Raw genomic sequence first — 27,388 nt, forward strand, 5'->3', positions numbered from 1 at the left:
TTCCATTTGGTTTTACTTTACATCTTCTATTTCTCTGCTGAAACTTCCCTTATTTTCATTTCTTCCTGTTACGTTTCTGATTGCTTGCTGAAGCATTTTATGGTGGCTGCTTGAAATCTTCGTTGGTTCATTCTAACGTCTGTGTCATCTCCGTGTTGTCCCTCATTGATTGTCTTTTCTCATTCAGGTTGAGATCTTCCTGGTTCTTGGTATGACAGTTGATTGAAACCTGGATATTTCGGGCATTATATAATGAGATTCAGGATCTTAATTAAAGCTTGTGTTTTAGTGGGCCTATTCTGACAATGTTAGAGCACAGATGGGGTGCAGCATCGTTCCCATCAGATGGTAGTGGAAACCCCAGTTTTTGACTCAGCTTCTATTGACACCTGGGGAGAGGGGTTCCTCATTACTGCTGGATGGGTGGGAGTTCTGGCCCCCCGGTAGTCTGTTACTGATACCACCCTGGCTGAGAGGGGCAGGGGTTCCTCATTACTGCTTCTGACATGGACTCCAGTCTCACTGTGGGGCACAGGAGGGTGGCCTCATTACCACCCAGCTGTGGTTAATATCCTGACTCTCCACTAGACCTCACTGATGCCCCCTAGTGGAGAAGGGTAAGGATGCTTTGTTACTGCCTCCTGGGGGCACCCCACATTAGTCTCCACTGGTACTCCTGAGGTGATGCCTCCTTACCTGCTGGCTGGGATGAAAGTGCTGCTGTTCTGCGGCCCTCTTGACACCACTTTGGTGGGGGATTTGGGTTGACGGTGGAAATCTAGGTGCTCTGCCTACCTTTGCTGGTGTGGTGGGAGAGGGGCTCCAGGTTGCTCTGTGGTGTTTGGCTCAATTAGAGTGGTTGTTGTCTAGAGGTTTTCTGCCTTGCTCTGCTGCCCCTTTCCTTGTCTTTTGTCTAGAGAGAGCAGACTCTGCGGGGGCTTTTTTGTTTGGGCCCATTGCCCTTTCAAGGTTGTCAGCGTTTTCAGCTCCAAGTCTGGGATATATAAGTGGATTAGTTTGCCTGGGCTCCTGTAACAGAGTACTACAAACTGGGTGGCTTAAATAATAGACGCAAAATTTGGAGTGCCTTATACATCTAGCATAGTGTCTTCAATTAAATAAATGCATTTTCTCCAAAATGAAGCTATTATGTTTGGCCATTAAATCCTTTATTTCCTAAAGTACTCGTTTTTTTTTTTTTTTTGCGGTGCGCGGGCCTCTCACTGTTGTGGCCTCTCCCGTTGCGGAGCACAGGCTCCGGACGCGCAGGCTCAGCGGCCATGGCTCACGGGCCCAGCCGCTCTGTGGCATGTGGGATCCTTCTGGACCGGGGCACGAACCCGTGTCCCCTGCATCGGCAGGCAGACTCTCAACCACTGCGCCACCAGGGAAGCCCTCATATTTTTAATATTCAAGTAGTGTCTAAACTAAGTTTTTATTTTCTAACCTCTGAGACTTATTTTTTTAACTTATTTTATTTTTATTTATTTTTGGCTGTGTTGGGTCTTTGTTGCTGCACACGGGCTTTCTCCAGTTGCAGCTAGTGGGGGCTACTCTTCATTTTGGTGCGCAGGCTTCTCACTGTGGTGGCTTCTCTTGTTGCAGAACATGGGCTCTAGGCGCGCGGGCTTCAGTAGGCTCGAACCCATGTCCCCTGCATTGGCAGGCAGATTCTTAACCACTGTGCCACCAGGGAAGCCCTGAGACTGTTTTTAAAATTAATTAATTAATTAATTAATTAATCAATTTATTCATTTTGGCTGCATTGGGTGTTTGTTGCTACATGCGGGATTTCTCTAGTTGTGGCGAGCAGGGGCTACTCGTGGTGAGCGGGCTTCTCATTGCGGTGGCTTCTCTTGTTGTGGAGCACAGGCCCTATGCACGTGGGCTTCAGTAATTGTGGCACGTGGGCTCAGTACTTGTGGCCTGCGGGCTCTAGAGCACAGGCCCAATAGTTGTGGCACACGGGCTTAATTGCTCAGTGGCATGTGGGATCTTCCTGGACAAGGGCTCAAACCCATGTCCCCTGCATTGGCAGGCAGACTCTTAACCACTGCGCCACCAGGGAAGTCCCACTGAGACTGTTTTGATTCATGCTTGTTTTTGTAAACTACTGTATTGAGATATAATTGACATATTAAAAAGCTGTGCATATTTAATGTATACAACTTGATGAGTTTAGAGATAAATATACATCTGTGAAATCATCTGTGCCGTTAACTTATCTATCAACTTCAAAAGTTTCTCCCCCTCTTTATTTATTATTTTACTGATGATTATTTTCAGAACATTGTGTGTATATATGTATGTATGTGTATACGTTGCTTACATATACATACATGTCTATATACATATACACACATTTGTGTGTATACATATATATGTATATGTTTATTTTCCTGAAATTCTTGGGTGCAACTCTTGTTAATATAAAAACCTTTTGTTATAAGCTAAACATTTTATGCAGCAAATGAAGCCAAAGAGCTGTTTTAATTTGGTTACTCATCATTTTATCCATCAAAGTCATTTGGGAGTGACTCATCAAATAATTTATCTCAGCTGAGAGATATGTTTGGGATTGGAAATGGTTTGAACTGAAACAGTACTGACTTTTGGAAAATTTTCCTCAAGCTGATGAAAATGAGGAATTTCAAAGCTGTTCTGATTTTCAGAAACAAACAAACAAAAAAGAAAAAGAAATCAAACCAAAATGGGAAGAATGTTAGCTCAGTTCTTTTTTTTTTTTTTGCAGTACGCGGGCCTCTCACTGTTGTGGCCTCTCCCGTTGCGGAGCATAGGCTCCGGATGCGCAGGCTCAGCGGCCATGGCTCACGGGCCCAGCCGCTCCGCGGCATGTGGGATCTTCCTGGACCGGGACACGAACCCATGTCCCCTGCATCAGCAGGCGGACCCTCAACCACTGCGCCACCAGGGAAGCCCAGCTCAGTTCTTTTCTATTTTGTCACTTTAATGTATAAAATTTTCTGATATAGATCTGTTATGTGCACCTCAAGTACAGCATAGCATCTACTTAGTATGGGCCCTTTGGCCTCATCTTATATAATAATCCTTTAGGTGGTTCACCATCCCTGATAAAAGGCATGTTGACTGGATAAGTGAGAAGCCTAGTTCTTTATTTTATGTGAAGCACACAGAGCCAAATAAATTTTATTGCTGATGGTTCTTCCTGTTAAAGGAGCAACCATATCATTTCTGTGTGAGTAAACAAAATTTAGGGAGTCACACATCAGGCTTCTCTTAATCTAGAAGCGATCTGGATTATCAGTTGTCAACTGTCATTGTCAAAACAAGTGTGGTTCAGTCTGACCACTTATGTCCTTGGGCATATTTTGTTTTTCCCCTCCTTGGCAGGCAGGGGAGGAAGGTGTACCAGTTTAAACTGTTAAGTGCAGCCTCTGCCATTAGGTGCCTTCCCGAGAGGGTTTACCTCTATCATGCTGAGTGGGATTCCTAAGGCAGTGATTCTCAATGGGGCTTTAAAGAAGGGAGAACCCTGGGCTGTGGGTGGCATCCCTGCTGCCAGCAACTCGTATTGCAGGGAGTCACAAGTCTTTCTTTGATTAAAAAAAACCCCAAACGTGGATAGATTAAGTCATCCACAAAAAAGGATTGTTTTTAGTGGTGACTCTGGGGGTTGGGGGTCACCTTATAAAGCCCTATGTCTGTTTAGAGGCAGTGTGACCTGGTAGAAGCAGCATGGACTTTGCAGTCCCACTGACTGGACATTTTCCAGATATCTGACCTTGAGATAAATCACTCAATCTTTTAAGTCTCAAAATAAAATGGGCCTAATTATTATTTTGAGGGGTTATTATAAAGATTACATTTAATGTAAAAGTCACCAATCATCGAAATTGACCCAAGAAGAAATAGAAAACCTTAATGGATCTATAACAAGGAGAAAAATTGAATTAATTACTAAAATTTTCTCACAAACAAAAACCCAGGCCCAGATAGCTTCACTAGTGAAATCCATCAGATATTTGAAGAAATAATGCTAGTTCTTTACAAACTCTTCCACAAAATAGAGGAGTAAGGGAAACTTCCCAGTTTGTTCTATGATGTAAAAATTGGGTTTCCCCTGGTGGTGCAGTGGTTAAGAATCCGCCTGCTAATGCAGGGGACACGGGTTCGAGCCCTGGTCCAGGAAGATCCCACATGCGGCAGAGCAACTAAGCCCATGTGCCATAACTCCTGAGCCTGTGCTCTAGAGCCCGCATGCCACACTACTCAGCCTGTGTGCCACAACCACTGAAGCCTGTGTGCCTAGAGCCCGTGATCAACAACAAGAGAAGCCCACGCAATGAGAAGCCCGCGTGCTGCAACGAAGAGTAGCCCCTGCTCGATGCAACTAAAGAAAGCTCGCGTGCAGCAGCGAAGACCCAACACAGCCAAAAATAAATAAATAAATAAGTAAAACTTTTTAAAGATTAAAAAGATAAAATAAAATAAAAATTGCCCTGATACCAAAGCCAGATAAGACATGACAAGAAAACTGCAAACCATTATTGCTTATGAATATAGACACAAAATCCTCAACAAAATGTTAGTAAACCAAATCCAACAGCATGTAAGAAAGGATTATACATTATGATTAAGCAGGATTTGTCCCAAGAATGCAAGATTGGTTCATCCTAAAAATAAGTTTATATAATATACTATATTAATAAAGAACAAAAACCACATGATCACCTCAATAGATGCAAAAAAAGCATTTGACAAAATCTAACAGCCAATCATGAAAGCTTTCAACAAATTAGGAATAGATGGGAACTTCCTTAACCTGATAAAAAGCATATAGAAAAAAACCTACAGCTAACATCATGCTTAATGGTGAAAGACTGAAACATTTTCCATAAGATCAGGCACAAGGAAAACATGGTTGCTTTCACTACTTCAAGTTGACATTGTACTGGAGTTTCCAGCTAGTGCAATCAGGTAAGAAAGAAAAAAAAAGACAGTGCACCCAGAATGGAAAGGAAGAAGTAAAAGCTGTCTTTATTTAAAGACAACATGATCCTTATGTAGAAAATTTTCTCTTTTACGGACTGTGATTTTGGCATCATAGCTAAGAAATATTTGCTTGACTCAACGACACAAATATTTTCTGCTACATTTTCTTCTAAAAGTTTTACAGTTTCAGGTTTTACATCAGGTTTATGATCCACTCTTAGTTAACATTTTTGTATAGTGTAAGGGTCTAGATTCATCCTTTTACATGCAGATGGATACCCCATTGTTCCAGACCATTTGTTGAAGACTATTCTTTACCCCATTGAATTATCTTGGTACTTTTTGTTGAAAAATCAACTGACCATAAATATAAAGCTTTATTTCTAGACTCTTAATTATTTCCCATTGATCTATATGTTTTTCCTTATGCCACTACCACAGTCTTTTTTTTGAATATTGGAATTTTATTTCATTTCTTTATACAGCAGGTTCTTATTAGTTATCTGTTTTATACATATAAGTGTATACATGTCAATCCCAATCTGCCAATTCATCACACCCCACCCCCACCGCCCAGAATAAATGAGCTCAGCAAAGTCACAGATGACAAGACCAATGTACAAAAATTGATTATATTTGGACTGGCTAAAAGTGCCTTCAGTTTTTAAGTAAAAATAAAAGACACATTTTTCATTTTCACCGAGAACTTGATAGAACAACGTATTCATCCTTTTGTTCCACTACCTTCTGCAATTTTTCCAGGACAACATTAAACACAACATTTGCAGTATAGGGGTTCCAGAAGGTGAAGAGAGAGAGAAAGGACCCGAGAAAATATTTGAAGAGATTATAGTTGAAAACTTCCCTAACATGGGACAGGAAATAGCCACCCAAGTCCAGGAAGTGCAGAGAGTCCCAGGCAGGATAAACCCAAGGAAAAACGTGCCGAGACACATAGTAATCAAATTGACAAAAATTAAAGGCAAAGAAAAATTATTGAAAGCAACAAGGGAAAAATGACAAATAACATAAAAGGGAACTCCCATAAAGTTAACAGCTGATTTCTCAGCAGAAACTCTACAAGCCAGAAGGGAGTGGCACAATATGTTTAAAGTGATGAAAGGGAAGAACCTACAACAAAGATTACACTACCCGGCAAGTATCTCATTCAGATTCGATGGAGAAATCAAAAGCTTTACAGACAAGCAAAAGCTAAGAGAATTCAGGAGCACCAAACCAGCTCTACAACAAATGGTAAAGGAACTTCTCTAAGTGGGAAACACAAGAGAAGAAAAGGACCTACAAAAACAAACTCAAAACAATTAAGAAACTGGTAATAGGACCATACATATCGATAATTACCTTAAACGTGAATGGATTAAATGCTCCAACCAAAAGACACAGGCTCGCTGAATGGATACATAAACAAGACCCGTACATAGGCTGTCTACAAGAGACCCACTTCCGTCCTAGGGACACATAAAGACTGAAAGTGAGGGGATGGAAAAATGTATTCCATGAATGGAGATCAAAAGAAAGCTGGAGTATCAATGCTCATATCAGATAAAAGACTTTAAAATAATGAATGTTACAAGAGACAAGGAAGGACACTACATAATGATCAAGGGATCAATCCAAGAAGAAGATATAACAATTACAAATATATATGCACCCAACATAGGAGCACCTCAATACATAAGGTAACTGCTAACAGCTATAAAAGAGGAAATTGACAGTAACACAATAATAGTGGGGGAGTTTAACACCTCAATTACACCAATGGACAGATCATCCAAAATGAAAATAAATAAGGAAACAGAAGCTTTAAATGACACAATAGACCAGATAGATTTAATTGATATTTATAGGACATTCCATCCAAAAACAGCAGGTTACACTTTCTTCTCAAGTGCACATGGAACATTCTCCAGGATAGATGACACCTTGGGTCACAAATCAAGCCTCCAAAAATTTAAGAAAATTGAAATCATATCAAGAATCTGTCCTGACCACAACGCTATGAGATTAGAAATGAATTACAGGGAAAAAAACGTAAAAAACCACAAACACATGGAGGCTAAACAATATGTTACTAAATAACAAAGAAATCACTGAAGAAATCAAAGAAGAAATCAGAAAATACCCAGAGACAAATTACAACGAAAACACGATGACCGAAAACCTATGGGATGCAGTAAAAGCACTTCTAAGAGGGAAGTTTATAGCAATACGCACCTACGTCAAGAAACAAGAAAAATCTCCAATAAACAATCTAATCTTAGACTTAAAGGAACTAGAGAAAGAAGAACAAACAAAACCCAAAGTTAGTAGAAGGAAAGAAATCATAAAGATCAGAGCAGAAATAAATGAAATAGAAACAAAGAAAACAATAGGAAAGATCAGTAAAGCTAAAAGCTGGTTCTTTGAGAAGATAAAAAAAATTGATAAACCTTTAGCCAGACTCGTCAAGAAAAAGAGGGAGAGGCCTCAAATCAATAAAATTAGAAATGAAAAAGGAAAAGTTACAACAGACACCACAGAAATACAAAGCATCCTAGAGACTACTACAAGCAACTCTATGCCACTAAAATGGACAACCTGGAGGAAATGGACAAATTCTTAGAAAGGTATAAACTTCCAAGCCTGAACCAGGAAGAAATAGAAAATATGAAAAGAGCAATCACAAGTAATGAAATTGAAACTGTGATTAAAAATCTTCCAACAAACAGAAGTCCAGGACCAGATGGCTTCACAGGTGAATTCTATCAAACATTTAGAGAAGAGCTAACACCCATCCTTCTCAAACTCTTCCAAAAAGTTGAAGAGGAAGGAACACTCCCAAACTCATTCTATGAGGCCATTCTATGAGGCCTGATACCAAAACCAGATGAAGATACTAGAATAAAAGAAAATTACAGACCAATATCACTGATGGCTATAGATGCAAAAATTCTCAACAAAATACCAGCAAACAGGGCTTCCCTGGTGGCACAGTGGTTGAGAGTCCGCCTGCCGATGCAGGGCACACGGGTTCGTGCCCCGGTCCGGGAAGATCCCACATACCGCAGAGTGGCTGGGACCGTGAGCCATGGCCGCTGAGCCTGAGCGTCCAGAGCCTGTGCTCCGCAATGGGAGAGGCCACAACAGTGAGAGGCCCGCGTACCGCAAAAAAAAAAAAAAAAAAAAAAACACCAGCAAACAGAATCCAACAACACATTAAAAGGATCATACACCGTGACCAAGTGGGATTTATCCCAGGGATGCAAGGATTCTTCAATATAGGCAAATCAATCAACGTGATACACCATATTAACAAATTGAAGAATAAAAACCATATGGTCGTCTCAAAAGATGCAGAAAAAGCTTTCAACAAAATTTAACACCCATTTATGATAAAAACTCTCCAGAAAGTGGGCATAGAGGAAACCTACCTCAACATAATAAAGGCCATTTATAACAAACCCACAGCAAACATCATTCTCATTGGTGAAAAACATAAAGCATTTTCTCTAAGATCAAGAACAAGACAAGGATGTCCACTCTCGCCACTATTATTCAACGTAGTTTAGAAAGTCCTAGCCACAGCAGTCAGAGAAGAAAAAGAATTAAAAGGAATACAAATTGGAAAAGAAGAAGTAAAACTGTCACTGTTTGCAGATGACATGATACTATACATAGAGAATCCTAAAGATGCTACCAGAAAACTACTAGAGCTAATCAATGAATTTGGTAAAGTTGCAGGATACAAAATTAATGCACAGATATCTCTTGCATTCCTATACACTAATGATGAAAAATCTGAAAGAGGAATTAAGGAAACACTCCCATTTACCACTGCAACAAAAAGAATAAAATACCTAGGAATAAACCTACCTAGGGAGCCAAAGACCTGTATGCAGAAAACTATAAGACACTGATGAAAGAAATTAAAGACAGTACAAACAAATGGAGAGATATACCATGTTCTTGGTTTGGAAGAATCAATATTGTGAAAATGACTCTACTACCCAAAGCAATCTACAGATTCAATGCAATCCCTATCAAATTACCAATGGCATTTTTTACAGAACTAGAACAAAAAATCTTAAAATTTGTATGGAGACACAAAAGACCCCGAATAGCCTCAAGCAGTCTTGAGGGGAAAAAACGGAGCTGGAGGAATCAGGCTCCCTGACTTCAGACTATACTATAAAGCTACAGTAACCAAGACAGTATGATACTGGCACAAAAGCAGAAATATAGATCAATGGAACAGGATAGAAAGCCCAGAGATAAACCCACGCACCTATGGTCAACTAGTCTATGACAAAGGAGGCAAGGATATACAATGGAGAAAAGACAGTCTCTTCAATAAGTGGTGCTGGGAAAACTGGACAGCTACATGTAAAAGAACAAAATTAGAACACTCCCTAACACCGTACACAAAATTAAACTCTAAATGGATTACAGACCTAAATGTAAGACTGGACACTATAAAACTCTTAGAGGAAAACATAGGAAGGACACTCTCTGACATAAATCACAGCAAGATCTTTTTTGACCCACCTCCTAGAGTATGGAAATAAAAACAAAAATACACAAATGGGACCTAATGAAACTTAAAAGCTTTTGCAAAGCAAAGGAAACTACAAACAAGACGAAAAGACAACCCTCAGAATGGGAGAAAATATTTGCAAATGAATCAATGGACAAAGGAGTAATCTCCAAAATATATAAACAGCTCATGCAGCTCGATATTAAAGAAAAAACAACCCAATCCAAAAATGGGCAGAAGACCTCAATAGACATTTCTCCAAAGAAGACATACAAATGGCCAAGAGGCACATGAAAAGCTGCTCAACATCACTAATTATTAGAGAAATGCAAATCAAAACTACAATGAGGTATCACCTCACAGCAGTTAGAATGGGCATCATCAGAAAATCTACAAACAACAAACGCTGGAGAGGGCGTGGAGAAAAGGGAACCCTCTTGCACTGTTGGTGGGAATGTAAATTGTTACAGCCACTATGGAGAATAGTATGGAGGCTCCTTAAAGAACTAAAAACAGAATTACCATATGACCCAGCAATCTCACTACTGGGTATACCCAGAGAAAACCATAATTCAAAAAGACACATGTACCCCAATGTTCATTGCAGCACTATTTACGATAGCCAGGTCATGGAAGCAACCTAAATGCCCATCGACAGACGAATGGATAAAGAAGATGTGCTACATATATACAATGGAATATTACTCAGACCTAAAAACGAATGAAATTGGGTCGTTTGTAGAGGCGTTAATGGATCTAGAGATTGTCATACAGAGTGAAGTAAGTCAGAAAGAGAAAAACAAATATCGTATATTAATGCATGTATGTGGAACCTAGAAAAATGGTACAGATGAACCGGTTTGCAGGGAAGAAATAGAGATGCAGATGTAGAGAAGAAACGAATGCATACCAAGGGGGAAAGTGGCAGCAGGAGGGTGGTGGTGTTGTGATGAATTGGGATATTGAGATTGACATATATACAGTAATATGTATAAAATAGGTAACTATTAAGAACCTCCTGTATAAAAAAATAAAATTCAAGTTTTCAAAAGAAAAGACTATGTGGTAGTGGCATAAGGATAAACATATAGATCAATGGAAAATAACTGAGTCTAGAAATAAAGCCTTATATTTATGGTCAGTTGATTTTTCAACAAAAAGTACCAAGATAATTCAATGGGGTTAAGAATAGTCTTCAACAAATGGTCTGGGACAATGGGGTATCCATCTGCATGTAAAAGGATGAATCTAGACCCTTGCACTATACAAAAATGTTAACTAAGAGTGGATCATAAACCTGATGTAAAACCTGAAACTGTAAAACTTTTAGAAGAAAATGTAGCAGAAAATATTTGTGTCGTTGAGTCAAGCAAATATTTCTTAGCTATGATGCCAAAATCACAGTCCGTAAAAGAGAAAATTGATTAACTGTACTACATCAAAATTCAAAACTTTATGTGCTTCAAAAGACACCATGAAGAAAACGAAAAGAGAAGCCACAGACTGGGAGAGAATATATGCAAATCATATATCTGATAAAGCATTTATATCCAAAATATATAAAGAATTCTTATAGCTCAATAAAAGAAGAAATAATTATAAAATGGGCAAAAGATCTGAACAGACATTTCACCAAAAAAAATATATGAATACTCAATAAGCACACAAAAGATGCTCACATGATTAGTCATTAGGGAAATGCAAGTTAAAACTAGCATGAAATACCACTCACACCCACTGAAATGACTCACCAAAAAGATAGTACCAGGTATGGGAGAGGATATGGAGAAATCGGAACTCTTAGGCCTTGCTGGTAGGAATGTAAAATGGTGTAGCTACTTAGGAAAACAGTTGGACAGTTTCTTTTAAAAGTTAAACATAGAAGAAACTAGGGGTAAGATAGGAATAAAGACGCAGACCTACTGGAGAACGGACTTGAGGGTATGGGGAGGGGGAGGGGTGAGTTTTGACAGGGCGAGAGAGAGTCATGGACATATACACACTAACAAACGTAGTAAGGTAGATAGCTGGGGGGAAGCAGCCGCAAGGCACAGGGATATTAGCTCGGTGCTTTGTGACAGCCTGGAAGGGTGGGATGGGGAGAGTGGGAGGGAGGGAGATGCAAGAGGGAAGACATATGGGAACATATGTATATGTATAGCTGATTCACTTTGTTATAAAGCAGAAACTAACACACCATTGTAAAGCAATTATACCCCAATAAAGATGTTTAAAAAAAAAAAAAAAAAAAAAGTTAAACATAAATTTACCATGTGACTCAAATTCTACTCATAGGAATGTACTAAATAGAAACAAAAAGATGTCCACACACAGACTTGTATGTAAACGTTCATCATGGCTTTATTCATAATAGCCTCAGTGGAAACAACTCAGATGTCAATGAACTCGTGCAATGGACAAAGGGAAATGTGGTTTATTGATACAACAGAACACTATTCAGCAACAATAAAAACAACAAAATATCAATACATGCTACAGTATGGACCACAAAAACATACCAAATGAAAGAAGCCAGATGCAAAAACCCACACTGTATATGAATCCATTTATACGAAATGTCCAGGTAAGTCATAGAGACAAAGTAGTTTAGCAGCTTCCTGGGGTCGGGCGTGGGAAGGGGGGTGACGGCACATGGGCACTAGGGATCTTTGGGGAATGATGGAAATGTCGTAAAATTGGGTTGTGGCAATGGTTGCAAAACTTTGTAAATTTAGTAAAAATCATTGCATTATACCCTTGAAATGGCTGAATTTTATGGCTTGTAAATTATTAATAGAACTGTTAATGATTAAATGAGTATATATTATAGTGGCCGGCACGTGGTCCTCCATAAATGATAGTCTTATTCTTTGAAGATGTATTTTCTCTTCTATGCCTCAAGAGGGCAAGGATGGCACGTGCTCACAGCTAGCATTTACTGAGTACTCACTGTTCCAGACTCTTTGCTAACCGTTTTATGTGTATTGCCTTCTTTAATCTCACAACTCTCTGACATTGTGCCTGTTCTACAGAAAAGGAAATGGAAGCTTTGTTATGGTCCTGGGGTCAAGGCATGAAGAATACCTGGCCTCCAACAGATCTAACCTGTCCAAATGTGTCAGGAACCTTTAAGACCTAAGAATTTCTAGTCTGTTCATGGGTCTGGCTAGGTGGCTCTGAGCATCTCCTTTGTGCTCTGCTTGGCCCTCCTGAAGCCTTTGCTGTTTGAAGCCTTGCTGTTCTAGATTACCTGGCAGTTCTGTGCAGTGAAATTGCTGGTCACCATAGCAATAATTACCTGGCTGACTCTGACTCATGTTTCTCCTTGTCACAAGACTGTGACTGCTCTTTGAGGTGTCAAAAATTTTTTTTAATGAAGTATAGTTGATTTACCATGTTTCAGGTGTACAGCATAGTGATTCAGTTTTGTATATATACACACACACACATATATAAACATATATATGTGTTTTTCGGATTCTTTTCTATTATAGGTTATTACAAGATATTGAGTATAGTTCCCTGTGCTATACAGTAGGTCCTTGTTGTTTATCTATTTTATATATAGTGGTGTGTATCCATTAAACCCAAACTCCTAATTTTTCCCTCCCCTGCCTTCCCCTATGGTAACCATAAGTTTGTTTTCCATGTCTATGAGTCTTTCTGTTTTGTAAATAAATTCATTTTTATCGTTTTTTTTTTTAGATTCCACATAGAAGTGATATCATATATTTGTCTTCCTCTGACTTACTTCACTTAGTATGATAATCTCTTGATCCATCCATGTTGCTGCAAATGGCATTATTTCATTCTTTTTTATGGCTGAATAATATTCTATTGTATATGTCTAACACATCTTCTTTATCCATTCATCTGTCGATGAGCATTTAGGTTGCTTCCAGGTCTTGGCTATTGTACATAGTGCTGCTGTGAACATTGGGTGCATGTATCTTTTTGAATTAGAGTTTTTGTCTTTTCTGGATATATGCCCAGAAGTGGGATTGCTGGATCATATGGTAACTCTATCTTTAGTTTTTTAAGGAACTGTTCTCCATAGTGGCTTCACCACTTTACATTCCCACCAACAGTGTAGAGGGCTCCCTTTTTGCCACACCTTCTCCGGCATTTATTATTTGTAGACTTTTTAACGGTGGCCATTCTGACCGGTGTGAAGTGATACCTCATTGAGGTTTTGATTTGCATTTCTCTAATAATTAGCAACACTGAGCTTCTTTTCATGTGCCTGTTGGCCATCTTTATGTCTTCTTTGGAGAAATGTCTATTTAGGTCTTCTGCCCATTGTTTGATTTGTTTGTTTGTTTGTTATTGAGCTTCATGAGCTACTGTGACCCTTCTTGACCTGTGTTGGAGGATGGTGCTGTGTGGCAGGTAGCCTCTGAACACTGCCCAGTTGGCTTCTGTGACTTGTGCCAATGTTTTTGCCTCATGCCTGCCTTGGGAGTCCCTGGTGGTCATGAAAATTTTTCCCCAGGCTCTTCCCTCAGCCAGGACTCATAGGCCCATTGCGCATTCATTGTCATCCCTGGCACAGTGAGTGCATCCTCTCTGTAGCAGGAAAGAGCCTTTCATCAGTTTGGAATGCTTTATCCCTTAGGGTTTAGCTCTTGGTGATGCTCTAGGCTGTGGGATTGGGAGGGTAGGACAGAGTTTCAGTTGCTAGTTGGGTATAAGTCCCTGGGCCCAAATCCCTCTCACAATCCTGGGATTCTAATGGTTTCATTTGCTCTATTAAGCACCATGGCTGCTGTTCTATATTAGATTCCTATTAGACATTAGTTAAAACACATAAAAGGAGTGTGTAGATGCTCAGATGGTCCTACGTTAGGTCAAGTATGAAGTGAAAATCTCCCCCCACGCCCATCACCATTCAGACAAATTCACAGTTCTGTGCTCCTTTCTGCAGCTGACAATTTGATATGGCTAGTAGTTTGTCTTGTATCTAAACTGCCTCAAACTTCCCCTACTTTTTGCCTTTGCTAAAGGCATTCCCCATGTTTGGATTCAATCCACCCACTGACTGCTACTTATCCAATACCTCCCTGTGCTAGGTGCACAGGGGAGGCAAAGAAGCCTAATACTCCTCTTTTCTAGGAGCTTTCAGGCCAGTTGGAGAGACTGGAGGCGCATGTATAAAGAGGAAATGTACATTAAGTGAGATAACGGGATGGGGAGGGGATAACTGCACAGCACTGTGAAAACCACGATTACGGATTGCTTGGGTCAGGTTAACCATGGTTGAGGCATGGCAGGGATCTAGACAAACTCACTGCAGGGCAGGCCTCTGTTTAGGCAGCCCAAGCTGCTGAGCTGATTTCTCTCCCAGAGGGGAGGGCGCTGTCTCAGGATCATGGTCCTGGGGCGACTGCATCCCACTTAGCCGGAGGGCGCTGTTGACAGATAATCCAGAGCTGTCCATCATTTTGTTTTAACTGACATTTGGGGGTTATCTGTGTTTTTCCAGCAGCCTTCCCTCCTTCAAATTTGGTTGATTCTCAAACCAGTTTGCTCCTGGATAATTAAGAAGTAAAAGTATATATTTAGGCCATTACAATGCAAAAGTTAACTCAAGTCCCACCTCCTCTTTGAGTTGCCTCCCAGCGTTAGGTGACCTGATTGGTCTTTCTCCTGTGGCTCTGCTTCTACTCCTTTCATTGTGTTTTAGCTCAATCATGGGCTAAACTGACTTTTGTAATATGAAGGGGGTTATAACCCTCTTCATGGCATGGTTTCTGTAGGAAACTGTATTCTGTCCTGAGGTAGTAACAGCACAGCTGCCTCTCCTTCGACCCCTCCCACAGCAACACATGGGCAACTGCTCTGTCAACTCCCTGGGTCCGGGGAGGGGAGGGGACGGGAGGAGGGGGGGGAGGGGAGGGGAGGGGCTGGGAGGGGGGGAGGGGAGGGGAGGGGCTGGGAGGGGGAGGGGACTGGAGGGGAGGGGAGGGGAAGAGGAGGGAGGGGAGGGGGAAGAGGAGGGAGGGAGGGGAGGAGGGGAGAGGGGCTGGGAGGGGGAGGGAGAGGGGAGGGGCTGGGGGGGGAGGGGGAAGGGGAGGGCGGGGAAGGGAGGAGCAGCAGGTAGGCCTCACTCCTCTCCTTTCACCATTCAACCAGAGCTGCTTGCTTTTTATCTTGACTGTATATATGTTGGGCTTCAGCATATGATTCCTTTCAAACATTGAATCCTGCAGTTAAGCAAAAACTATTGAAAACCAGTGTTTTAAGAAAGTGGGTATGAAGAGGAATGCCGAACCTAGTGATTTAAAAGAAGTTTGCTTGTGGACTTGACATAATAATCTGGAGGGGCAAATGCACTGTGAGTCCTGGCCATATTCCAGGTTCATGCTCTCTTGACTTTGTTAAGTTTTAAAATCATTGTAGTCCAGAGTCTTCGATTCAGCATGCAGACGTAGCGTATTTTAAAGATACGTACCTTTAAATTTTTGCATTGTTTGCATTTGCATTAGGGATATAAAGGTTTTAGAATTTGTTTATGGACTGTCCTTTACCTAAACATACTTTTTCTTTCCCATCTTCTAAAGATAACACTGAAAAGTATTCTATTTTCTCTGTGTCCAGGCTAGAAATTACTAAATTTCTAATTAAAGGTATGGTCACGGGTTATTTTCCTCACGTGGGTCATTGTACCCTCTGATGTTTTGCCATGAAACATGGCTTCTGTGGATAGAGCACTGCTCACCACCTGCTTGCTGACAAGACATAATGCTGGGAAGTGGTAAGAGCCAGAGCTGGGAATCAGAGGCTGGCGTTTCTGACTCTTGCTCACCGTGATTCTAGTAAGTTCTTAACAGCTTGATTCCCAGGAACAAGGATACTAGCCTTGCTGACTGCACAGGCTTGTTTTGGGCTGAAATGAATAATGCTCTCTGAAGGCTTTTTGCAAATATCAAGAGCTCTACAAACCCACGTGGTTGTTTCAGCTGAAGTGAACAGGGCTCTGCATTTCCCGTGGCAATGACACTTGTCTAAGGACATTGTGACTTATCTTTCCGTATGTGGAGATTTAGTTTCTTCAAAGAGAAAAAGAAAACTATAAAAACTGTAGGACTTAACCTGGAGTAATGACATGGGGATTTTTCGTAATCTTTATATAAATGTCATTTTTAAAGAAAGAAAAATGGATTATCATGCTTGTGTATCTGGAACTTGAGTTTCCTTGTTCACCACCACGCTATTACTATTCTTTACAGACTTGGCATTTATGTTTTAAGTCCAAAGAATTTCTCATTCTTTAATTGTATTTAAAACAGAGGTATGACAAAGGAGAAGGTAACAACAGCAGTGCTTTATAGTTTCTTTATCTTATGTCCATGAAGTAATAATTAGTACGAACAGGAAAGCATTAATATTTGGCACGTATGTTTTAAGTGTGCAAACAGCACATTCCAGGTCTTTTGTGTTAAAACAGAGAGACAGGGGGCTTCCCTCGTAGCGCAGTGGTTGAGAGTCCGCCTGACGATACAGGGGACACGGGTTCGTGCCCCGGTCCGGGAAAGATCCCACATGCCGCGGAGCGGCTGGGCCCGTGAGCCATGGCCGCTGAGCCTGCGCGTCCGAAGCCTGTGCTCTGCAACAGGAGAGGCCACAACAGTGAGAGGCCCGCGTACCAAAAAACAAACAAACAAACAAAAAACAGAGAGACATTACAAAGATGAATGCAGTAACAGTAAGCTGTATCTTTTTTTCCTAAAAGAAATGTTAGGATGTTTACATAGCTATTCATTTCAAAAAATCATTGGGTTTTCAAACCTAGTACAACAGAGCTGCACTTGATCTGTTTGTATTTAGAATATAGTGTGTCCCTTTCCCTCATCATGTGTTGTTACAGAGGAAATGGGTTTCAGTATACATGATTCAGGGGGGGGAAAAAACTGCATATTTAATTCCAAACTATTCCTCAGACTGGAGAAAAAAATCTCTTTTGGAGAAGTCATGTTTATTTTAGAGTAACTGTAGCTGAACAATTTGTTTGTTAATGCAGAAATACAAACAGCTTTATTGAACAAAATACTATTTTCTAGCTGCCTTACAGAAATGATTTACTCAGGACAACAGAACAAAATTTCTCAGTTTCGTGAATCAGCTTTGTAAATATTTTGCCAGAGCTTTTTTCCTTGGGGTGGGCGAAGCAAATAAAAAAGTTTAAAAGCTCATATGTGTCTGTTTTGTTTTAGCTTGGTGTATTTATTAAGAGTAAATTCTGTGTGTCTTTGCAGTTCATCAATATGTGTATTCAGAAGTTTTTCAAGTTCTTTTGCTCGCTTCTCCTCCTCCAGAAAGAAATGCTGTGCAGCCAAAGAAGCGGGGAAGGCTATATCTGGGGGCGACTAAAAAAAGAAAAAGAAAAGTTAGATGAGGAACACAAGGTCTTTTACAAAAAGTTTTCATATTTCTTGGTAAGCTTCACCCCTGACAAAACACTGCGACTCTTAATGAAATAATGTGTCTTAAGCTGAACTCTCTACACCAGTGTAATACAGCTGCTGCTAATGAAACGCTTAAGGAACGAAAACAGCAAGTGAAGAGTACAGTCGAGTCGGGCAAAGAAAGCTTATAGAGGAAAGAAACTTAAGGCTGGGCTTCAAGGGAGCTCGCTGCTGCATGGAGGTGGCCAGGTGAGGTGGGATAAAAGCATGATGTATAGTGGAGGTGGGTGCGTAATGCTGGGGCTATCTTGTTTGTCCAACTGCAGTTGAGAACACTTCAGTGATGAGTGCCTGCTTCCACCCTTCATGTGGTATGGAAGTGCTCAGTTAACTGTGACCTGTGTAGTGCTTATTTACACACGCACACATATACAATGTGTGGCTGAGGAATAAAGGGCAATGATACCATAATTTTAGTGTTTCATTCAAAATAATTTGTTCAGTTTAAAAAAAAAATAAGTTGGGGAAATCTGTACTTTAATTTTTTTAGTTCTGCGGCACCCCCCAGACTTTTCTTCAACTTTTGTTTTATGGGAAGAATGGGATTTTTATAAAGCGTTTGGAGAGTCAGCGATCTGTATGCAGGTGAACTGTTATAGGGGGATGTAGTTCACAAGTCTGGCCTCTGCCAGAAGTGTAGGGATTGTGGCAGATGACAGTGGAGTACTGCCAGCTTATCCAAGTAGTAGCCCCAACTGTAGCTGCCGTGCCAGGTATCACATCTTTACTGAAGTAGAATGTCACAGTCTTGGGGACATGGTATGCTGCTGTTGATCTGGCAAATGCATTCTTTTTAATACTCAGCAAGGAGGAAGATCAGAAGCAGTTAGCATTCTCATGGGATAGATGGTACACATCCATGTTCTCGCCCCAACATGTTTTATGTTAACGATGCTGTCATAATACACTCTCAAGGAGCCTGGACCACCTGGACGTTCCACGGACTGCAGACTATAGGACATGATACAGTAACATGAACATCATGCTAAGCCCTGATGAGCAAGAATTGGCAAGCATGTTGAAGGCTTGGAAAGACACAGGTACTCCAGAGAGTGAAAGGTAAACCCCAGAAGCAATTCAAGGCTTGACACTTTGTTTGTAGGTGTCTGGTGATATGGAACATGTCAGGACATCTCCTTTTAAGCACAAATTAATGTGCCTTGCATTTCTTATCACTACGAAAGGAGCATAAAGCTTGGTAGGTCTCTTCGGGTTTGGAAGGCAGCATGTTCCACTCTTGGGAGGAATAACCTGACTCATTTATTACGTGGACACAGAGGTAGTTTTGTTTGTTTTTGAGCAGGGCCCAGAGCAAGAAAGGGCTTTGCAGTAAGTTGGGAATGGGGGGGAAAGCAGTCCTGCTAGTTGGGTGAAATGACTTAGCAGCTCTCATACTAGAAGAATTTCTCATAGAGAAAAGTGCTCTGTGGAGCCTTTGGCAAGGTTTGGCGGGGAGTTGTGTTACAAACCCTTGAGATTCTGCAGCAAGGCCATGCCATCTGCTGCAGAAAACTGTATACTATGTGCAGAACAGTTCCTGTCACGCTAGTGTGCCCCGGTTGAGACAGAGCATCTAAGAAGTAGACAGGATGACTTGATCTAGCTTCTGTCCTTGGCCACTCCAGTGGAAATTATGCATGGGCCGAACAGCACCATCTCCCTTTTACCCAGGTTCATCTAGCTGCTGTTCCTGTTGAATGGCTGATCTGCTTGCAGTAGAGGCCAAAGCTGAGCTTCTGATACGGCACCGTCCCTCAAGGACATCAACCAGCCTCTCGGTGGCAATTAGATTACATCAGGTCCCTTACACTTTGGAAAGGGCAATGTGTTATCCTTACCAGAACTGATGGGTATCCTATAATTTGCCTTTCCTGCCTGCAGGGCCTCGGTCAGCACCACTATCCGAGGGCTCATAGAGTAACTGATTTACTGACATGAGATCCTGATTAATAATAAACGAACCTACTTTACAGCAGAGGAGTATGGCAGTGAGGGCATGACCGGGTATCTACTGGTTCTACCACATACAGCATGAAGTGTCTCCAGAGGATGCTGGCCTGATAGGCTTCTTGAAGGCACAGCTGAGGAATTAGCTTGGAAATCATATCCCGTGAGGATGGGGTGCCATTCTTCAGCATATGGTAGAGACTTTAAACCAATGGCTGTTATAGGCTACTGTGTTTGTAACAGTGATCTGGGAACAGAAGGGAGGATGTAGGAATGGCTTCACTCTCTGTTGGTCCTCTTGGAGAATTTGTTCCTTCTGTCTCTGTCTGGTTGGTCTACAGGTCTTTGGTCTCAGAGAAGCAATGCCTCTCACCAAGTGAGACTGTAAGAGTCTCCCTAAACTTAAAGCTTTGGCTGTACCTACTCACTTTGGCCTCCTAATGCTGACAGATCAGAGGCACAGAAAAGAGGTACTATACTGGCGGCAGTAACTGACCCCAAGCATCACGAAGAGGTAAGTCTACTACTACATAATGGAAGCAGTGAGGAATATGTTTGCAACTCAGGTAATCCACTGAGGTGGTCTTTTGGTGCTCTCATGCCCAGATTTAACTGTAGATGACAAACCACATCCTGATAAGGGCACGGGAACCAGGGGCTCACCCCACGAGGCAAGCCACCTGGACCAACAGAAGTGCCAGCTGAGGGGGCCGGGAACCTAGAGTGGGTGAGGAGATGATGAGTATCAGTTAAGCCCTTGAGACAGCATCAAGGGCTGTAGTTTGCTCTACCAACCCTCCTCTGCAAATTTTCCCAGAAATTATAACCAGCCAGAATCTTGGAGAAGCTATGCCTGAATGGAATGAACAACATGAAAAGCACATGTGGCTCCGAGTGGTTCAAGAAGTGGACCGCAGTGGATGCCGCTGGTGCTCCACCTGGATCCCTTCACCAGGCTGGTGCACCTATCCTCCAGCTGCTGTGGGTTTCGGCTGCTAACAGCTCAGAGCTGGCCACTTCTCTGGAGATCTGCCTGTGGCTAAACTGGAGCCTCCTGCCTCACCTGGGAAGTTACTCTTCCCCCCCTCTTCTCAGAGGCAGTGACTGATTGACACAGGGCCCAAAACACCAGCCAAGAAGATGGCAGAGTAGAAAGGCCCTGAGCTCACGTCCTCTCACAGGCACATCACAATCACAACTGTCTGCAGAACAACCATCGATGAAAAAGACTGGAACCTTCCAGGAAAGATCTTCTACGATGAAAGGCATAAAGAAGGAACCACAACAAGACGGGACTTGCGATATAATCAAATCCCATACCCTCCCAGGTGGGCGACTCACAAATGGGAGAATAATTATATTGTAGAGGTTCTCCCACAGGTGTGAGAGTCCTGAGCCCCACATCAGGCTCCCCAGCCTGGGGTTCCACCACTGGGAAGAGAAGCCCCCAGAGCATTTGGCTTTGAAGGCCAGCAGGGCTTAACTGCAGGAGCCCCACAAGACTAGGGGAAATAAAGACTTCACTCTTAAAGGGCTCACACAAAACCTCACGTGCACCAGGACCCAGGGCAAAAGTAGTAATTTGATAAGAGCCTGGGTCAGATCTACCTGCTGACCTTGGAGAGTCTCCTGGAGAGGTAAGGAGTGGCTGTGGCTAACCCTGGGGACAAAGACACTGGTGTCAGACATACCGGGAAACATTCAACTGCATGAACACTCCTGACAACTGACATCTTGGATCATTAGCACCAAGACCAGGCCCCACCCGACAGCCAGCAGGCTCCAGTGCTGGGGTGCTTCAGGCCAAACAACTAAGTGCGCAGGGACACAACCCTACCCATCAGCAGACAGGCTGCCTACAGACTAAAGAACCCACAGCCGCCTGTGGACACACCCCTAGACAGGGCCCAGCCCACCAGAGGGCCAAGACCCAACTCTACCTACCAGTGGGCAGGCACTGGCCCCTCTTGCCAGGAAGCCTGCACAAACCTCTAGATCAGCCTCACCCACCACAGAGCAGACACCAGAAGCAAGAAAACTACAATCCCACAATGCAGGCCTCCTGGGACTAGCTGGGCCCTGGCCCTGCCCAGTAGCAGGCCAACGCAACCTTCCAGACACCTTGGACCCCATAGTCAGCTGCCTCCCCCCGTAGTGATCTGAAATGAGCTCTGGGATCCCAGGGCCCTGCAGCCAGACTCTAGGAACCAGCTCTCCCTGCCACTATTCCAGCACTAACCCCAGGATCTGGCTTTGCCTGCCAGTGAGTTGGCGACAGCCTCAGTCTTTGGGACCCTGATTCCACCCACCAGTGAGCACTAGCCCCAGGGCCCCCTAGGATTCCACAACCAGCTGCCTCGTGACCAGGCCCCACTAAACAGCAGCCAGCAGCAGCAACTGCACAAGGCAGGGCCTGGCAACCAACCAGACTAGGGGCCAACCAAGCCTACCAGACCACCCACATAGCCTGTCATAAGAGGAGGACCCACCCAGCCCTCTTAGGGGGAACCCCTAGAGCATATACCGTGGGTGCACTGCTCGGATGCATAGGATGCCTTCTCCAAGGTCAAGAAACGTTAACTTACCAACCACATACATAAAAATACAAATAGCAACTTAGACAAAATGAGGTGGTAGAGGAGTATGTTCCAGACAAGATAAATCTTTAGAAGAACTAAGTGATATGGAGATAGTCAATCTACCCGAGAAAGAGTTCAGAGTAATGATCATAAAGATGTTCAAAGAACTCAGGAGGAGAATGGATGCACAGAGCAAGAAGTTAGAATTTTTTAACTAAGAGTTAGAAAACATAAAGAACAACCAGAGATGAAGAATACAATAACTCAAATGAAAAATACACTAGAAGGAATCAATAATAGAATAAATGATTCAGAAGAATGGATCAGTGAGCTGGAAGACAAGAGTAGTAGACATCACTGTTGCCGAACAGAAAAAAGAATGAAAAGAAATGAGGACAGTTAAGAGACCTCTGGGACCACATCAGGTGCACTAATATTCACATTATAGGGGTCCCAGAAGGAGAAGGGAGAGAAAGTGCCCAAGAAAATATCTGAAGAGGTAATAGCTGAAAACCTCCCTAACCTGGGAAAGGAAATAGTTACCTAAGTCCAGAAAATGCAGAGACTCCCATACAGGATTAAGCCACAGAGGAGTACACTGAGACACATAGTAACCAAAATGAAAAAAATTAAAGATAAAGAGAGAATACTAAAAGCAGCAAGGGAAAAGCAACAAATAACATACAAGGGCATCCCCATAAGGCTATTAGCTGATTTTTCAGCAGAAACTCTGCAGTTCAGAAGGAAGTGGCACAATATTTTTAAAATAATGAAAGGGAAAAACCTACAATCAAGAATACTCTACCCAGCAAGGCTCTCATTCAGATTGGATGGAGAGATCAAAAGCTTTATAGACAAACAAAAGCTAAAAGAATTCAGTACCACCAAACCAGCTTTACAACAAATATTAAAGGAACTTCTCTAGGCAAAAAAGAAAGGCCACAACTAGAAACAAGAAAATTATGGAAGGAAAAACCTCACCAGTAAAGGAAAACATAGGAAATCATCCACACACAAAGCTAGTAGGGAGGTTAAAACACAAAAGTAGTAAAATTGTCTATATCCACAATAAGCAGTTAAGGGATACACAAAACAATTAGATGTAAAATATGATATCAAAAACAGTAATTGGGCTTCCCTGGTGGTGCAGTAGTTGAGAGTCTCCCTGCCAATGCAGGGGACACGGGTTCGTGCCCCGGTCCGGGAAGATCCCACATGCCGTGGAGCGGCTGTGCCCGTGAGCCATGGCCGCTGAGCCTGCGCATCCGGAGCCTGTGCTCCGCAACAGGAGAGGCCACAACAGTGAGAGGCCCGCATAACGCAAACAACAACAACAAAAAACAAACAAACAAACAGTAATCATGAGGGAAGGAGAGTACAAATGCAAGGCATTTAAAATGCATCTGAAATTAAGAGATTAGCAACTTAAAACAATCATGTATATATGTAGACTGCTATACCAAAACCTCATTGTAACTACAAATGAAAAATCTATAATAGATAAACACACAAAAAAGAAAAAGGAATCCAAACATAACACTAAAGATAGTAATCAAATCACAAAAGAAGAGAACGAAGAAAAGGAAAAACAAAAAGACCTACAGAAACGATTAACAAAATGGCAATAAGCACATACATATCAATAACTACCTTAAATGTAAATGGATTAAGTGCTCCACTAAAATAAACACACTGGCTGAATGGATACCAAAACAAGACCTGTATATTTGCTGCCTACAAATTACCCACTTCAGTTCTAGAGACACATACAGGCTAAGAGTGGGGGGATGGAAAAAGATATTCTATGCAAATGGAAATCAAAAGAAAGCCAGAGTTGCAGTACTTATATCAGACAAAATAGACTTTAAAATAAAGGCTGTTAAAGAGACAAAGATGGACACTACATAATGATCAAAGGATCAATCCAAGAAGAAGATATAACAATTGTCAATATATATGCACCCAACATAGGAGCACCTCAATATATAAGGCAGATGTTAACAGACATAAAAGAAATTTACAGTAATATACTAATAGTGGGGGACTTTAACACCCCACTTACATCAATGGACAGATCATCCAGACAAAATCAATAAGGAAACACAGGTCTTAAATACCACATTAGACCAAATGGACTTAATTGATATTTATAGAGCACTCCACCCAAAAGCAGCAGAATACACATTCTCTTCAAGTGCACATGGAACATTCTCCAGGATAGATCGCGTGCTAGGCCACAAAACAAGCCTTGGTAAATTTAAGAAACCTGAAATCAAATCATGCATCTTTTCTGATCACAACGTTATAAGACTAGAAATCAACTACAAGAAAAAGAATTGCAAAAAGCACAAACATGTGGAGGCTAAACAATATGCTACTGAACAACCAATGGATCACTGAAGAAATCAAAGAGGAAATAAAAAAAATACCTAGAGCACAGCAATCCAACACCTCTGGGATGCAGCAATAGCAGTTCTAAGAGGAAAGTTTATAGCAATACAATCCTACCTCAGGAAACAAGAAAGATCCCAAATAAACAACCTAACCTTACACCTAAAGCAACTAGAGAAAGGAGAACAAACAAAGCAAAAAGTTAGTAGAAGGAAAGAAATCATAAAGATCAAAGCAGAAATAAATGAAATAGAGACTAAAAAAATAGAAAAGATCAATTAAATTAAAAGCTGGGTCTTTGAAAAGATAAATAAAATTGATACATTTTTTTAGCCAGACTCATCAAGAAAAAAGAGAGGACCCATATCTTAGAAATGAAAAAGCAGAAGTTACAATGCAACCAACACAACATAAATACAAAAGATCATAAGAGACTACTATGAGCAACTATGTACCAATAAAATGGACAACCTAGAAATGGACAAATTCTTATAAAGGTATTGATACAATCTCCCAACACTGAGAAATAGAAAATATGAACAGACCAATTACCAGTACTGACATTAAATCAGTAATTTTAAAACTTCCAACAAAAAAAGTCCAGGACCAAATGGCTTCACGGGTGAATTCTATCAAACATTTAGAGAAGAGTTAAGACCTATCCTTTTGAAACTATTCCAAACAACTGCAGAGGAAGGAACACTTCTGAACTCATTCTGTGAGGCCATCACCCTGATACTAAAACCAGAAAAAGATATCACAAAAAAAGAAAATTACAGACCAATATCACTGATGAACATAGAAGCAAAAATTCTCAACAAAATACTAGCAAACAGAATCCAACAACACATTAAAAGGAGCAAGTGGGATTTATCCCAGGGATGCAAGGATTCTTCAATATATACAAATCAATCAATGTGATACACCATATTAAGAAATTGAAGGAGAAAAACCATATGATCATCTCAATAGATGCAGTAAAAGCTTTTAATAAAATTCAACATTCATTTATGATAAAAACTCTCCAGAAAGTGGGCATAGAGGGAACATACCTCAATATTAATAAAGGCCATACAGACAAACCCCCAACTAACATCATACTCAATGGTGAAAAGCTGAAAGCATTCCCTCTAAGATCAGGAACAAGATAAGGATGTCCACTCTTGCCACTTTTATTCAACATAGTTTTAGAAGTTCTAGCCACAGCAATCAGAGAAGAAAAAGAAATAAAAGGAATCCAAATTGGAAAGAAGTAAAACTCTCACTGTTTGCAGATGACATGATGCTATACATAGAAAGTCCCAAAGACGCTACCAGAAAACTACTGGGGCTCATCAATGAATTTGGTAAAGTTGTAGGATACAAAATTAATATACAGAAATCTGTTGCAGTTCTATACATTAACAAGAAAATATCAGAAAGAAAATTAAGGAAACAATTCCATTTACCATCGTATCAAAAAGAATAAAATACCTAGGAATAAACCTACATAAGGATGCAAAAGACCTGTACTCCAAAAGCTCTAAGACACTAATGAAAGAAATTGAAGACCACACAAACAGATGGAAAGATATACCATGTTCTTGGATTGGAAGAATCAATATTGTTAAAAATGACCATACTACTCATGGCAATCTACAGATTCAATGCAATCCCTATCAAATTACTAGTGGCATTTTCCACAGACCTAGAACAAAGGATTTTTAAATTTGTATGGAAACACAAAAGTCCCCAAATAGCCAAAACAATCTTGAGAAAGAACGGAGCTGGAGGACTCATAATCCCTAACTTCAAACTGTACTACAAAGCTACTGTAATTAAAACAGTATGGTACTAGCACAAAAACAGACACATAAATCAATGGAACAGGACAGAAAGCCCAGAAATAAACCCATGCACTTACGGTCAATTACTCTATGAGAAAGGAGGCAATAATATACGATGGAGAAAAGATCATCTCTTCAATAAGTGGTGCTGGGAAAAGTGGATAGCTACAGGTAAAAGAATGAAATTAGAAGATTCTCTAACACCATATACAAAAATAAACTCAAAATGGTTTAAAGGCCGAAATGTAGGACCAGATACTGTAAAACTCCTAGAGGAAAACGTAGGGGAACACTTCATTTCAGGCACCCACTCCCGTGGTCATATTCTTGACATTGTCATCAGTGATAACTGCATTACTTACTAATAAAGATTTTATGCAACCCACCTATTATCCTTCCATCTGACTTAGTCTAGTATTCCCACTTTCTCATATCTTCCATTCTTTTCTAACTCTGCTCATATTCCATATCCATTATGATAACCATTCAGCAACTTGTCCCTCCCTATATCCTGGCTCTATCCTAGGTATTTGGTAAAACCCAGGCCTAATTAAACTGCCTGCACCATGCCTGTACCTGAGCAACTGAATGCTGGGCAGGTGGATGGAGGAGAAATTACATTACTGTAGGGACTGGTTTCACTTGAAATTCATGACCACAAATTCAAATGGT

At 41.2% G+C, this 27,388-nt stretch overlaps 1 protein-coding gene across 5 annotated transcripts in view; it reads right to left on the minus strand.

Annotated features, from left to right (window-relative positions):
• Positions 1 to 17,086: 17,086 nt before the first annotated feature.
• The window catches only part of DEUP1 (deuterosome assembly protein 1), a 233,610-nt gene continuing 223,308 nt past the window's right edge, over positions 17,087 to 27,388 (minus strand). For 4 of the 5 annotated variants that reach the window (XM_032639855.1, XM_032639858.1, XM_032639859.1 and 1 more), the window contains one exon: positions 17,698 to 17,874. In XM_032639855.1, the coding sequence (XP_032495746.1) occupies positions 17,698 to 17,874 (177 nt within the window). Of the gene's footprint in view, positions 17,875 to 27,388 lie in introns of all 5 variants that reach the window. The other variant, XM_032639856.1, reaches the window with a different exon arrangement.

This window comes from Phocoena sinus, chromosome 8 (genome assembly GCF_008692025.1).
Source record: "Phocoena sinus isolate mPhoSin1 chromosome 8, mPhoSin1.pri, whole genome shotgun sequence".
NCBI classification, from domain to species: Eukaryota; Metazoa; Chordata; class Mammalia; order Artiodactyla; family Phocoenidae; genus Phocoena; species Phocoena sinus.